General features: G+C 44.2%; 1 protein-coding gene across 2 annotated transcripts in view; it reads left to right on the forward strand.

Moving 5' to 3' along the window:
* Positions 1-13,555, forward strand: part of PRR5L (proline rich 5 like) — a 113,516-nt gene that overhangs the window by 49,362 nt on the left and 50,599 nt on the right. For both annotated transcript variants that reach the window (XM_077463072.1, XM_077463081.1), the window contains exons 3-4: positions 5,587-5,667; positions 13,379-13,427. In XM_077463072.1, coding sequence (XP_077319198.1) covers positions 5,587-5,667; positions 13,379-13,427 — 130 coding nt within the window. The remainder of the gene's footprint in view (positions 1-5,586; positions 5,668-13,378; positions 13,428-13,555) is intronic.

The following is a 13,555-nucleotide window of genomic DNA, read 5'->3' on the forward strand; positions in this document are numbered from 1 at the left end:
TTTTTTTTTATACTTTATTTCTATCACAAGGGAGGAAACCAGCCTCTTTGTCCGTGGTCTCCAATTTGTGGCCCGGGGGCCAGACGTGACCCTTCGCTTGGCTTTATCTGACCCTTGGGGGGCACTATTCCACCAACTGACACCAGTGATGAGGCACCATATCCCCTACTGGGATGCAGTGGTGGCCCGTTAATAGGGGTTGCACAGGTGCAAAGCCCCCCCCCCCCCCCTCCAATAGCTAGTCACAAAAAATAAAAAAAAGTTTCTTAAAAAAATAAAATTTCCTTTTAAGTGCACTGTGTTCGTGCATGGACACGGTGCACTATGGGAAGCGTGACGTCAATGCAATCATGTGATTGCAGATGAGACTCTTCATTTACCTGTTTTTTTGCTGCCTTGTAGCGCAATGTAATGCTCCTGAACACTCCATTCTCCTTTTTTTTTTCCTTTTCTTTTTTTTTTTTTGATTTGGCACCGGCGGGCGGTGCTTTCCCTCGGAGCGTCACTTCCTGTTTCTCTGTGCCAGTGAGCGGTGCCTATTTGCAGAAGAAAATGATGGTAATGTTGAAAACCCCAGTGCTTGGGCCTCGCAATATCTACAGTCAACAGATACAGGATCTATGTCTGAGTTTGTTTGTTTGTTTTTTTGCTTGAGAACCACTTGATGCTTTTCTTTTTCTTGCCTGTTAAGATTGTCAAAATAGATCCCGATATTGATTGACTTAAAATCTACTTGCAGTGTATTAAACTTTGCATCATGAAACATTTTTTGATGGGCACAGAGGCGGCTGCATTTGATGGGCACAGAGGCGGCTGCATTTGATGGGCACAGAGGTGGCTGCATTTGATGGGCACAGAGGCGGCTGCATTTGATGGGCACAGAGGCGGCTGCATTTGATGGGCACAGCTAGGCTGCAATTTATGTTTTTTTTTTTTTTTATTTGTCAGAGTTTTTCAGTTTGTTTGCGCACACCCCCCCCCCCCTCCCCAATAAAAAGTTTGAGCACCAGCCGCCACTGCTGGGATGTGAGAAGGTGGAAGCACTTGCACACCTGTATTCATTTCCCCCTACTGACACCATCGATGGGGCACTATTTCTTCCATTAAAGCCAATAAGGGGATACTCCCAATGACCACAGACTGCCCCCCCTAAAGCCTGAAGGATAGTAAACTTGCCCCTTGCTTAGAAAGTTTGGAGATCCCTGCTCTATGTGATAACATGGGCAAGTGGCAGGTCCTCTTTAGACATCAGGGGTCTAGTAATTCTTCTATGTCTTCCCTGCTCTCCACTGCAGCTAATCAAGCACAGTAGCAGAGGAATGACAGCTGTAAACTCGGACGTATCATAATACATGCCACTTCCGGGTTCATTCGTTGCTGGGGGGGGGGGTCAGGGAATGAATGTTCCCCAATCACCTCTTGCTGTAAAATTTCTCACTGTTGACCATGGTCCTGTGCTCCTCAGAGGAATGAAAGAGGCCAGGAACCACTGCTTGTGGTGCCACAGTGACACACCTTTAGAGCCCTATAAAGGGCCAACTCACACTGCAGCACTGTTAAACGGCAGAGCAGCTGGCTAGGGGCAGTGTAGTTTTGTAGGTCATGATTCAGTGCAACGTACCATCCTTTTTTTTTTTTTTTTTTTTTTTTTTTTTTTTTTGTACCAGCTTTATTTGAAGTGTACAAAACATACACTTCATTTGTTGTAATGTTGGGTTGCGCGATGCGCTGCCTGACATTGCAGTGCGCTGCGAGGTATTGCAGTGTGAATGGGACACATAGGAAACAACTGTTTCCCTTAAAGAGAACTTCTAGCTTTAGAGATAACTGGATGACATGTACCTTCGCCAATTGTAAAAATTAAAGCAGCCGTGAGCTTGCTTTAACCTCTTCAAAACCAGCATGTTTATAAACGTACCTTGATAAACAAAGACTTTCCGAACGACTGGACTTGGCCACACACAAGCACACCAAAGTCCGACGGATTCGAACGTGATGACGTATGATTGGACTAGAATAAGGAAGTTCATAACCAGTAGCCAATAGCTGCCCTAGAGTCGGTTTTCGTCCGTCGGACTAGCATCCAGATGAACGGATTTTTCGACCGGACTCAAGTCCGTCGGAAAAATTTGTAACATGTTCTAAATCTAAAGACTGTCGGATTTTTCGACAACAAAGGTCCGACGGATTAGTTTTGTCCGACTTTTGCTGTCAAAAAGTCCGGTCGTGTGTACACGGCGTTACTGAAACTGCTCTGCTCTTTTCTGTAAAAAATAAAAATAAAAATGTAAGCTGCATTCACACTTTAACATTTTTGTAAATGTGTGAAAAACACTTGTCTCTCTTGTGTTGCCATTTACTGTTAATGGCACCACTTATGCAGCAAAAAAAAGACATTTGGCATGTGAGAAAATGCAGCAAAACATACGCTAATAGATGTACAAGGCTCAAAGGTACATGAGCTACTTTGACACATTTGTCGCACGTAGGGTCCTAGGTGTACAACGCAAAAATGTGTGCAAATGTGGTGCGAATTTCATGTTTGCAAATCTCAAAATGTGAATGCAGCCTTAAGGCAGAGTTCCGCTTAAAAAAATAAAAATAAAATTTAAGTCAGCAGCTACAAATACTGCAGCTGCTGACTTTTAATAATGGGACACTTACCTGTCCCAGGGTCCAGCGATGCGGGGGATTGAAGCCCCACTTGTATTACCTTGCGGGCGCGCTCCCGAGTCCATCATTTGCGTCCATAGACACGAAGGCCAAATTCGGCCCCGCCCCCCAGCGCCCGCGTCATTGGATTTGATTGACAGCAGCGGGAGCCAATGGCTGCGATGCTATCAATCTATCCAGTCAAGAGCTGGGACCCCATGGAGTGAGGAATAGCACGTCCCCACCAAACAGATAAAGGGGTTCAGGTAAGTAAAATGGGGGGGCTGGGGGGCCGGTGACTGACAGGTGTTTTTTTTACCTCGATGCATAGGATGCATTAAAGTGGGGTGCCCCCTAAAAAAAAAAAAAAAAAAATACAAATACTGCAGCTGCTGACTTTTAATAATTGGACACTTACCTGTCCCAGGGTCCAGCGATGCGGGGGAACGAAGCTCGCAGCGCCGGCATTCTTACTGTGGGCACAGCCGGGCATCCACTGCGCATGCGCAAGCGGCGCCGGGCACCGTGATATGCCGCACAGTCATCTGAGACACGTGACAGGTCCCAGATGACTGTACGGCGTGAGGGGAAGTGATGTCACCAGCCTGGGCATTGAAGAAGGCAGACTACGAGGGACCCCCTAGCAACAGGCATTTAGAGGTGAGTAAAACATTTTATTTTTTTCCAGTTATTTTTTTTATGAATTTTGAGACGCATTTGCAATTACAGTATTTTCTGCAGTCTTAACTCTAAATTTTTAAAAAGCCTCCATGGTGGAAGCACATGCAGTATAATAAATAGGCAGAGGGCAGGTGAGCCTGGAGGGTAATTTGGTTGGTTGTAGGGGTGCAACGGATCAAAAAACTCACGGATCGGATAGTTCCTTGGATCAGAGTCACGGATCGGATCATTTTTCAGATCAGCAAATAATAATTGAATTTGCAAAAACCTGTGAAAATTCCACCACCATATAGTCCCCACTGTAATATCCACCATCTCCCCCACTGTAATATCCACCATCTCCCCCACTGTAATATCCACCATCTCCCCCACTGTAATATTGGCTGGGTATGGCTGGATATCACTGAGTATTGCAGAGTATTGGCTGGGTATCACCGAGTATTGCAGAGTATTGGCTGGGTATCACCGAGTATTGCAGAGTATTGGCTGGGTATCACCGAGTATTGCAGAGTATTGGCTGGGTATCACCGAGTATTGCAGAGTATTGGCTGGGTATCACCGAGTATTGCAGAGTATTGGCTGGGTATCACCGAGTATTGCAGAGTATTGGCTGGGTATGGCAGGGTATTGGCAGAGTGTGGAGGAATGGCTGTGACTGCACTTGTCGCAGAGCAGCGCTGTGGGCACTACAAATCCAGCCCACAGCGGATCTCTCCCCTCCACAGATCAGTACACAAGTGATCGCTCTGTCATTTGACGGAGCGATCACATTGTAAACGGCCTGGGTGTACAAAGATGGCCGCCGCTCCGGAGCTAGGCCAAGGCCGCGGATCGCGGCGTGTGACGATCCGAACAGGGTGACCCATTCAGATCACGGATCGGTGACGATCCATTGCATCCCTAGTTGGTTGTAGGCGGGTCGGTAAATTAAGCTTGGAATTTCTTTGCTTTTGTTTTGCATGCGTCGTTCTTCCATGTGCTCCTTGCTGCAAAGGCCTGTTATAGGTGGGGGTAGTGGCCATTTGTTTGTACTGTTGAAACACTGGCGAGGGGATTCACTGGATGCCTTTGTGTCTGTCCATTTTTATCATCCAATCAAGCAGTAATTCAGTTTTTTATGTTCCCCTCAGATCTTGCAGTGCACAGACTATTTACCGTTAGTGAATTAACCCACAAACGGTTCTTAATTGAGATACGTGAAAATTATAGAGGGATATTCTTTGTTCATATTTCATGTCTGAGTTTTACAACCACTTTAACCACTTCCCTCACGTCCACGGTCAAATGATGGAGGGACGGTGCAGGTCTCGTTCTTGGTGGACGTCATATGAACGGTGATTGCAGCCTCTCTGTGTTGCTAGGACATGGCGTGACCCCGATCTCTGTAAAGAGACGATCGCGCGACTCTTTAACCATGGGATCGGCTGTGTCCAATCTCAGCCGGTCACATGTACATGGAAAATGACGGTGATCGGCTCTCATCGTCTCACACTGACAGAGTGTGTGGTGAAGAGAGCCAATCGGTGGCATCTCCTCGCAGGGAACACCTGGACATTTAATCAGGGCACTGATCATCAAGCCCCCCAGTGCCACCCATCAGTGACACCAATCAGTGCCCAATAGTGATGCCAGTTACTGCTGCCTATCAGTGCCTGCTAATTAGTGCTACCTATCAGTGCCGCCCATTGCCGCATATTGGTGCCACCTAATCAGAAACTAAGAAAAACTTTTTTTTTTTCAACATTTTCTGTCTTTTTTTTTCTTTTTGTTAGTAAAAATTAAAAAACCCAGCAGTGATTAAATGCCACAAAAAGAAAGCTCTATTTGTGTGGGGAAAATGATTTAAAAAAAATGAATGTGGGTACAGTGTTGCATGACCACGTAGTTGTTCAAAGTGCGACAGCGCTGAAGGCTGAAAAATGGCCTGGGCAGGAAGGGGGTGAAAATGCCTGGTAGGCAGGTGGTTAATTGCAGAAGAGACATTCTATGTGTCATCTGCAATTAAGAAGCTGCCTGTTCGCAGTTTTTAACATAGGGAATTAGTTCTACTTTAGTCAACATGACAGCCAGGCAGTGATCATTTTCAGAAGCTGAGCTCAAAAATAGACTTTTTCTTTATTGCAAGTTTCCTTTAAACTACCTGCACACATTGCAGTCCGATGAAACAATCCTATTATAGAATGTTGGTAGTATTGCTGTGCTGTTGGGGGGACAGATGTGACACACTAATTTACTCGTGGTTTCCTTTCTCAGTGTGCAGAACGCCGTCATCAACGTGTTCAAAGGAGGGGGCCTGCAAGCCAACGAACTCTACACCCTGAACGAGAACGTCAGGTACGCTATGGTGGGGCGCAGCTGGGGAATGCGGCTGCTGGTTCACACAGAGACGCCAGGCTTTGTTCCCACACATGTGTGACTCTCACCTTCCTGCTAACTGCTCATTTAGGGACCCATAAGGGTCACACCTTGGTCACATGACTGACGGAAAATCAGAATGCAACTGGGGGGGATGAGCTCAATGGAAAGTTACAGGGGATGGAAGAAGACAGAACCGTGTGAAACTCTGCTGTATCAGAGATTATCCATTAAACATTGGTGTGTGCAGCCTATTGCATTAGGGTGTGTACCCCAGAATGCAAACATGCATGTGTGTATATTATCACAGCAGAGGGCGGTGTCGGTGGGGCAGAGGGCGGTGTCGGTGGGGCAGAGGGCGGTGTCGGTGGGGCAGAGGGCGGTGTCGGTGGGGCAGAGGGCGGTGTCGGTGGGGCAGAGGGCGGTGTCGGTGGGGCAGAGGGCGGTGTCAGTACAGCAGCCGACAGTGTCAGTGCAGCAGAATGAATAAACACAGGAGCGACCAGTACAGATCACTCACCGAGTTCATTCAGGAAAGGAAGGGGCCGGTAAATGAAATATTTACCGGCCCCTTCCTCCGCTCTCCATCCTGAAACATCCCTCGCAGCAGTTGGTGGGAGAAGAGAGGAGGGAAGCTGGCAGCACTGCAGGGGGGACACAGGGGACACCAGGAAGCAGGGGAAATCAGAACTGCACAGGATGATTAGGGTGTGCCCAGGCACATCCAGCACACCGGGTGCACTCTCCTATGCTGTTAACCTCCCTGGTGGTAAGATTATGTCAGATTTTTGATGCTCAAAGCAGTACATTGTTTTGCATGGAAATTTGGCATTTTATATTGTAGGCCTGTAATTCCTAGGAATAATATCACACTTAAATCTGTCCAAACAAGTGTCTAGTAGACATCCTGGGTGTGATAAATTTTGAAACACAAAATCATAAATTATAATATAATAAATAACTATAAATAAGTATAACAAATAATAATATTATATAGAATTTATTCAATAATGTAATCAAATCAAAAACACAGAAATTTGCTAGTTGCAGAATTGTCGATGTTGTTACTTTTCAGTGTTTGATAATGAATTTCCCCACGATTCACTATCGCTCAACTCTGCAAGTGATTCTAATTTATTATCTCTGTTTTCTAGCTGGTCTAAAACCGTTTTTGATGTAAAGTGACACTTTTTGGTTGCTATGGACATTTTCAGGTTTCCAGGTAGAAAGAACAGTATAAATAATACAACTGCATGCAGGGCACTGGACAAACCACTGGGGACAAAAGGGATGTGAAATAATGTGATGCAGTAATGTAATCTGTAAGATTACAGTGTACTGTATGTATTGTGTGTTTTTAACTTTTTGAATTTGGCTCCATTCTCCAACCCCCCCCCCCGTGCTCGCAGGGAATGGAGCCCGGCACTGTGATGAATCGGGCGGAGGAGACAGCCCGCGGACACAGCAGGGAGACTTTGCAATCGTAACTTTTCCTGGATCCTGCGATGCGATCCCAAATGTGGCTCGGTAGCTTTTGTGTTTACATTGCAGGCATGCCATTTTTTTTTTTTTTTTTTTTACTCGATCTAGTGGAGAGCACTATAGTAGCGGTAGTGCCAGGACAAGGTCATCCAGCTCCCAGGGATAAGATACCAAACTGTGCCCGGACCCCCATTTTATGCGAGTCTAGGGGATACTACCACCCAGGAATCATCTGCTTGTCAATAGGAGGATTTTTTGTAAAAGTGGAGTCATTTAAAGGACCGTGGCAGAGAGGAGATAGAGAGCACAGCCTCCTCACTAGTCCCAGCACTTGGCTGACGGAGGTAGTGATGCCGCTGTCACTACTCCTGTCAGGGGTATAGTCAGAATGATGGCACCTCCATCTCTACAGTATAAAACTGAGCCCAGGGCAGCCGCCCCTCCTACCCACCCCTTATCCCGGCCCTGAGTAGTGGTGTCTTCATCAGCGATTTCCAGCTTCTAGGGATCCCACAGGTATGCTATTTGCATAGTTACAATGGTCCAAGCCGAATCAACGTAACTATGTATAAAATATCCATACCTGGAATTATTTTAATATATTCTTGAAAAAATTGGATTATATGGATGGGGCACACATTTTTGCTCTATACACATAGGGAGATTTACTAAAACTGAAGCGTGCAAAATCTGACGCAGCTCTGCACAGAAACCAATCGGCTTCCAGCTTTTATTGTGAAAGCTTAATTGAACAAACTGAAGTTGATGCACAGCTGCACCAATTTCTGAGGGCTGGAGTTTTAGTAAATCCTCCAGTCTCTGTATTCTGGTTATGCCTGGCAGATCCTCATATTATTATAAGTCTACCAGACGGGCTCTGTTTGAAAGCCATACACAGGACATGCCAAACTGATGTTTTTGAGCCATATGGGCCCTCTCACTCCTTTTTGCGATCCTTAATAGTTTAAAGATTTAAAATGGAATGGTCCCTCTCTCTGGAATAAAATGTCGTAAGTTACAGTAATATGAACTACCGAAGTGCTATAATCCCCCCCTCCCCCCCTTTTTTGGTGGAAGCCTGGTGCCTATGCTTTACGTCATATGAACTCAAGAATCAATTTCTGCGTTTTCATTTATGGGCAAAAAAAAAAGTTTTTGCTTATAAAAAATTAAGTGAATTGTTATTTCTGAAATGTGTGCTATTATTTAATGTAAAGGTTGAATTTTATTGATCCATATTAGAGTGACCTATACAAGTTTGCATGAACAAATTCCTGACATGTCACAATCTACAGTGCTGTACAATTTTTCAAGAAAAGTACATTTAAAGAAACGGCCCTTGAGCTCCAAGTAACTGCCTAGGCTGAGATGATGCCATCAGTCTGCTACTGGCAGGAGGTGGCATTTCATCAATCTCCTCTCTTGCAGCAATTGGAGAGCAACATTGTAACTTTGATACCTGAACAAAGATGGCTCTGTCATCCAGAAGTGGTAGGTCCAACTTAGACATTACAGAAGTGGTAGGTCCAACTTGAACATTACAGAAGTGGTAGGTCCAACTTGGACATTACAGAGGTGGTAGGTCCAACTTGGACATTACAGAGGTGGTAGGTCCAACTTGGACATTACAGAGGTGGTAGGTCCCACTTGGACATTACAGAGGTGGTAGGTCCCACTTGGACATTACAGAGGTGGTAGGTCCCACTTGGACATTACAGAGGTGGTAGGTCCCACTTGGACATTACAGAGGTGGTAGGTCCCACTTGGACATTACAGAGGTGGTAGGTCCAACTTGGACATTACAGAGGTGGTAGGTCCAACTTGGACATTACAGAGGTGGTAGGTCCAACTTGGACATTACAGAGGTGGTAGGTCCAACTTGGACATTACAGAGGTGGTAGGTCCCACTTGGACATTACAGAGGTGGTAGGTCCAACTTGGACATTACAGAGGTGGTAGGTCCCACTTGGACATTACAGAGGTGGTAGGTCCAACTTGGACATTACAGAGGTGGTAGGTCCCACTTGGACATTACAGAGGTGGTAGGTCCCACTTGGACATTACAGAGGTGGTAGGTCCCACTTGGACATTACAGAGGTGGTAGGTCCCACTTGGACATTACAGAGGTGGTAGGTCCCACTTGGACATTACAGAGGTGGTAGGTCCCACTTGGACATTACAGAGGTGGTAGGTCCCACTTGGACATTACAGAGGTGGTAGGTCCCACTTGGACATTACAGAGGTGGTAGGTCCCACTTGGACATTACAGAGGTGGTAGGTCCCACTTGGACATTACAGAGGTGGTAGGTCCCACTTGGACATTACAGAGGTGGTAGGTCCCACTTGGACATTACAGAGGTGGTAGGTCCCACTTGGACATTACAGAGGTGGTAGGTCCCACTTGGACATTACAGAGGTGGTAGGTCCCACTTGGACATTACAGAGGTGGTAGGTCCAACTTGGACATTACAGAAGTGGTAGGTCCCACTTGGACTTCACAGAGGTGGTAGGTCTACTTTTGACCTTACCAGAATTGTAGGTCCACTTTATGGATTGCCAGAAGACATTACCAAATATTATGGGAATAAAAGAATAATAAACATTCATTAGTGTCCCTTTAAACAGACATGGACCTTTTGCACTGCAGATTAGTTCAGGTTATGCAATCTGGCAATAATTGTGCAAACGGTAAAACTTCAGAATTGGTTGCATTACTTCATGCCACATGGCCAAGAATGATTTCCATCACCAGACAAAATGTGAAGAAAGAGCCCCAAGCATAATGCTCCCATCACTGTGACTTAGACTCTAAGTCTTAGAGCAAACTTGTCAGCTAAAGAGTCCTTCTTCAAACCACAACAGACGTCAGCATCGGTGCTGTATTAATGGCTTAGAACATTTCTCTTAAAGCCTAAATACACTTTTTTTATTTAAATATGTTTCAAAAAATTATAAGCAAGCCCTTGATGAAATATAACTTGCCTTCTGTCCATCGCTGTCTCTGACTCCATGCTGAGGTCCATAGACAGACCTCTTTTTGGGTTGAATGACACCCAGCATTGTTCAGCCCATACCTAGTGAGCCCAGGGCATCAAGAATCTGACCCATAGGGGTGTCCTGGGCTCACCGGACAACGCTGCATTGGCACCACATGACATTCACACACGTGAATACTCTGCGCGGCTGTGCGATGCACTGTCATACGTAGTACAGTACGAGTAGAGGCATGATCAGAGTCCAATAAGAGAAATAAATTTTTATTGGATTTTCAAAGTAAAAGACAGAGAAGTGGGCCCATGAGTATGGGGCCATGAACACCACAAAAAAAAATTGTACATATTTAAAAAAAAATATATAATAAAAATAATAGCCCTGTACGCTCACTGCTGAAATGGTCAGGGTTGAGTTGTTTTTTTTTTAAGCAATAGATTTCTATTCAATTTTCAAGTAACAGACAGAGAAGTGGGCACATAAGTATGGACCACCAACACCACTCAAAAATTTCAAGAATTTTTTATTTTTTTTTTAAATTAAAATTGCCTCATATGTATATACACTTTTTTAATCAGCGTACCAAAGAACTATTATGAGAATTACTTTATATAAAAGGTATTATTTACAGAAAATGTAGAGGTTTACTTTATCAGATCGGCATATTCCTTAAAAATTGTCAATAGCACTCTGAAGGGTACAAGTACTGATATCGCTTATTTACGCAGCTCGTAGTCTTCACTTTCAGCTGGACTTGTAATACTGAAAGTATTTCACCTTCTGCTCAAGTGGCTTTCTAAGCTCTAAGGAAGCTACTTGGATGATTGGTGAAACGTCTTCACCGAGGATGAGCAAGACTGACTTTTTTTTCTCTTTGCTGAAATTTCATCAAAATTCTAGACATTTTATCCAAATTTTGCCATTTTGGCTGCATGCATTGGAGTCAATGGAGAATGCAGAATCAAGATCCTCTTTAGTGGTTTTCAAAGGTGCATTTTATATGGCTTTTAAGGGCATTCCCTTGCATGTTTTTATTTTTATTTTATTTGACTTTATTTTTACAGAAAGGAAAAAAGTTTAAAATAATTAAAGTTCAAGCCCATTTGTTTTTTTTCCTTTTTTTTTTTTTTTTTTAATCTGTTGTTCTTTCACAGAAAGTCAATAAGGGTTTTAAAAACAAAACAAAAAAAACACAAATATTTATGTTTGATTTTCTTTCCCTTGTATATTTTTTAGTAAAAAGGACAATAAAATCTATCCAAAAAATAAATAAAATACATTGCAAAACAACAATGCTAAGTTTCTGTAAACACCTCTAAGCACATTCTGCATAAAGAGGAACTGCAGTCTGCTTACATAATTTGTAATAACATCTTTGCCATTCTGAAGTTTCCCTTCAACCACTTTGCATATTATTTTATATATACTGCCATTCTGTACTTGCCAAATATGCTGCATAAATCTCCCTCCCCTGAGTCTGGCTGCAATCATTTTAACTGTGGGCAGCTGAAGCTGCTGCCTGTTCACTTCCTGGATTTACACACACAGAGGCACACCTCCAGATATGCAGCTCTCATTGGCCCTCTTATGACTCACTTCCTTCCTGGCAAACTCTCACGAGAGTGATAGAGAGCCAGCTGTGCATGATGGCTGTATAAGGCAAAAAAAAAAATATATATATATATTTTACTATCCAAAGTTAAAACAACAAGGGCAGAAGATTTAATAGATGGAAAGTTGAAAGAATGACTGAAGGTCCGCTTTAAAGAGGAGCTCCAGCCCCCAAATACTATAGCTGTAGACTTTTACTATTAGGGCACTTACCTGTCCAGGTTTGCGATTCTTGAATCGGCCCTCCGATGTTTGCACTGCTATCTTGGGCAAGGGAAACCGGCATTGAAGCCTTGCTGTTGCACGACCAGTTTCCTACTGTGCATGCGCGAATCGCACTGTGCTTTCTCAATGGGCCGAGGGTAGCAAGGTCTGAACTTCCGGCTAAGTGTGCCATGGCAAATTCAGCAAAAATTGAGAGCGGGTACCTGTCAAAACCAGGTACCCCCCCCCCCCCACACACACACAAGGTGCCAAATGTGTCACCATGGGGGTGGCGGCAGACAAGCGGAGCATCCCTATTTCGATGGTGCTCCATTTTTAACTCTGAACTCTAGGCAGATAGTAAAGACACAAAGGTATGCAGCTCCATAAATCATTATTACATAAATATATATTTTAAATAGGTGCAGTGTAAGTATTTGATTCTGACCTGATATCGGGCTCTCACAGTCCCTATACAGCAGGGCTGGAGTATAAGAGGAAGAAGCAGAGCTAAGAGCAAATTAGCGATAAGCTGATATTAGAGAACGGAGTGATAAAGAAATAAAGCTCATCACTGTGCTGTTTCTCCTTTCACTGTCCAGTCACAGGCAGGGGGCTTGTCCGGGATGACTTGGGCTCAGAAGAAGTGGGTTGAATGATGCTAGCCCACAGACTGAGGATATTTAGTGGCAGAAAAAAATACTTTGGGTAAAATATCTGGATTGAAGCTAAATATTGCCACAAAAACAGTTTTTCCTTAATTTTCTAATGCCCCGTACACACGAGCGGATTTTTCGTCTGAAAAATCTTGCATGATTTTTCCAACGGAATTCCGCTCAAGCCTGGCTTGCATACACACGGTCACACAAAAGTTCTCTGAACTTTCGACCGTCAACAACGCGGTGACGTACAACACTACATCGAGCCGAGAAAATGAAGTTCAATGCTTCCGAGCATGCGTCGAATTGTTTCCAAGCATGTGTAGGAATTTTGCATGTTGGAATCTGTACAGACGATCGGAATTTCCGATCGGAATTTTTTCAATCTTTTTGCTGGCTGGAATGCTGCCAGCAAAAGTCCGATGGAGCATACACACGGTCAGAATTTCTGACCAAACGCTCACATCCGACTTTTGCTGGCAGAATTTCTGATCGTGTGTATGGGGCTTTAGGGCTTTTCATTTTCATGTTATTTTTGCCTGTACTTTCGTGGAAATCTAAATTTGTAGCAGACTTGATTTCTCAAAAATCACTTCGCTCATCCCTAGCCTTCAATATTACACACCGAGTGCCGTAGATTGTGACTCACTGCTTCCAGCTGTACCATGACCAGATCAATGTGAACCTTCACAGATATGTATTCATGCACTTCTTTTTACTTTGCATTCTTTTTTTTTTTGCAGACAGTTGCTGAAAAGCGAGCTGGGCTCATTTATCACCGACTATTTTCAGGTAAGCAATGTAACCGCTCAGAGTAACTAAAATTTCGAGTGGAGACCTGCCGGGTTTTCACCTAGTAATTTTACAGCGGCCTCGATCCCTCAGCCTACGGTTTAGTGATTATGAATCAGCCGGCGTTA

Source organism: Lithobates pipiens, unplaced genomic scaffold, assembly GCF_037356315.1.
Source record: "Lithobates pipiens isolate NorthernLeopardFrog02 unplaced genomic scaffold, aLitPip1_a1.2 Scaffold_10, whole genome shotgun sequence".
Classification (NCBI taxonomy): Eukaryota; Metazoa; Chordata; class Amphibia; order Anura; family Ranidae; genus Lithobates; species Lithobates pipiens.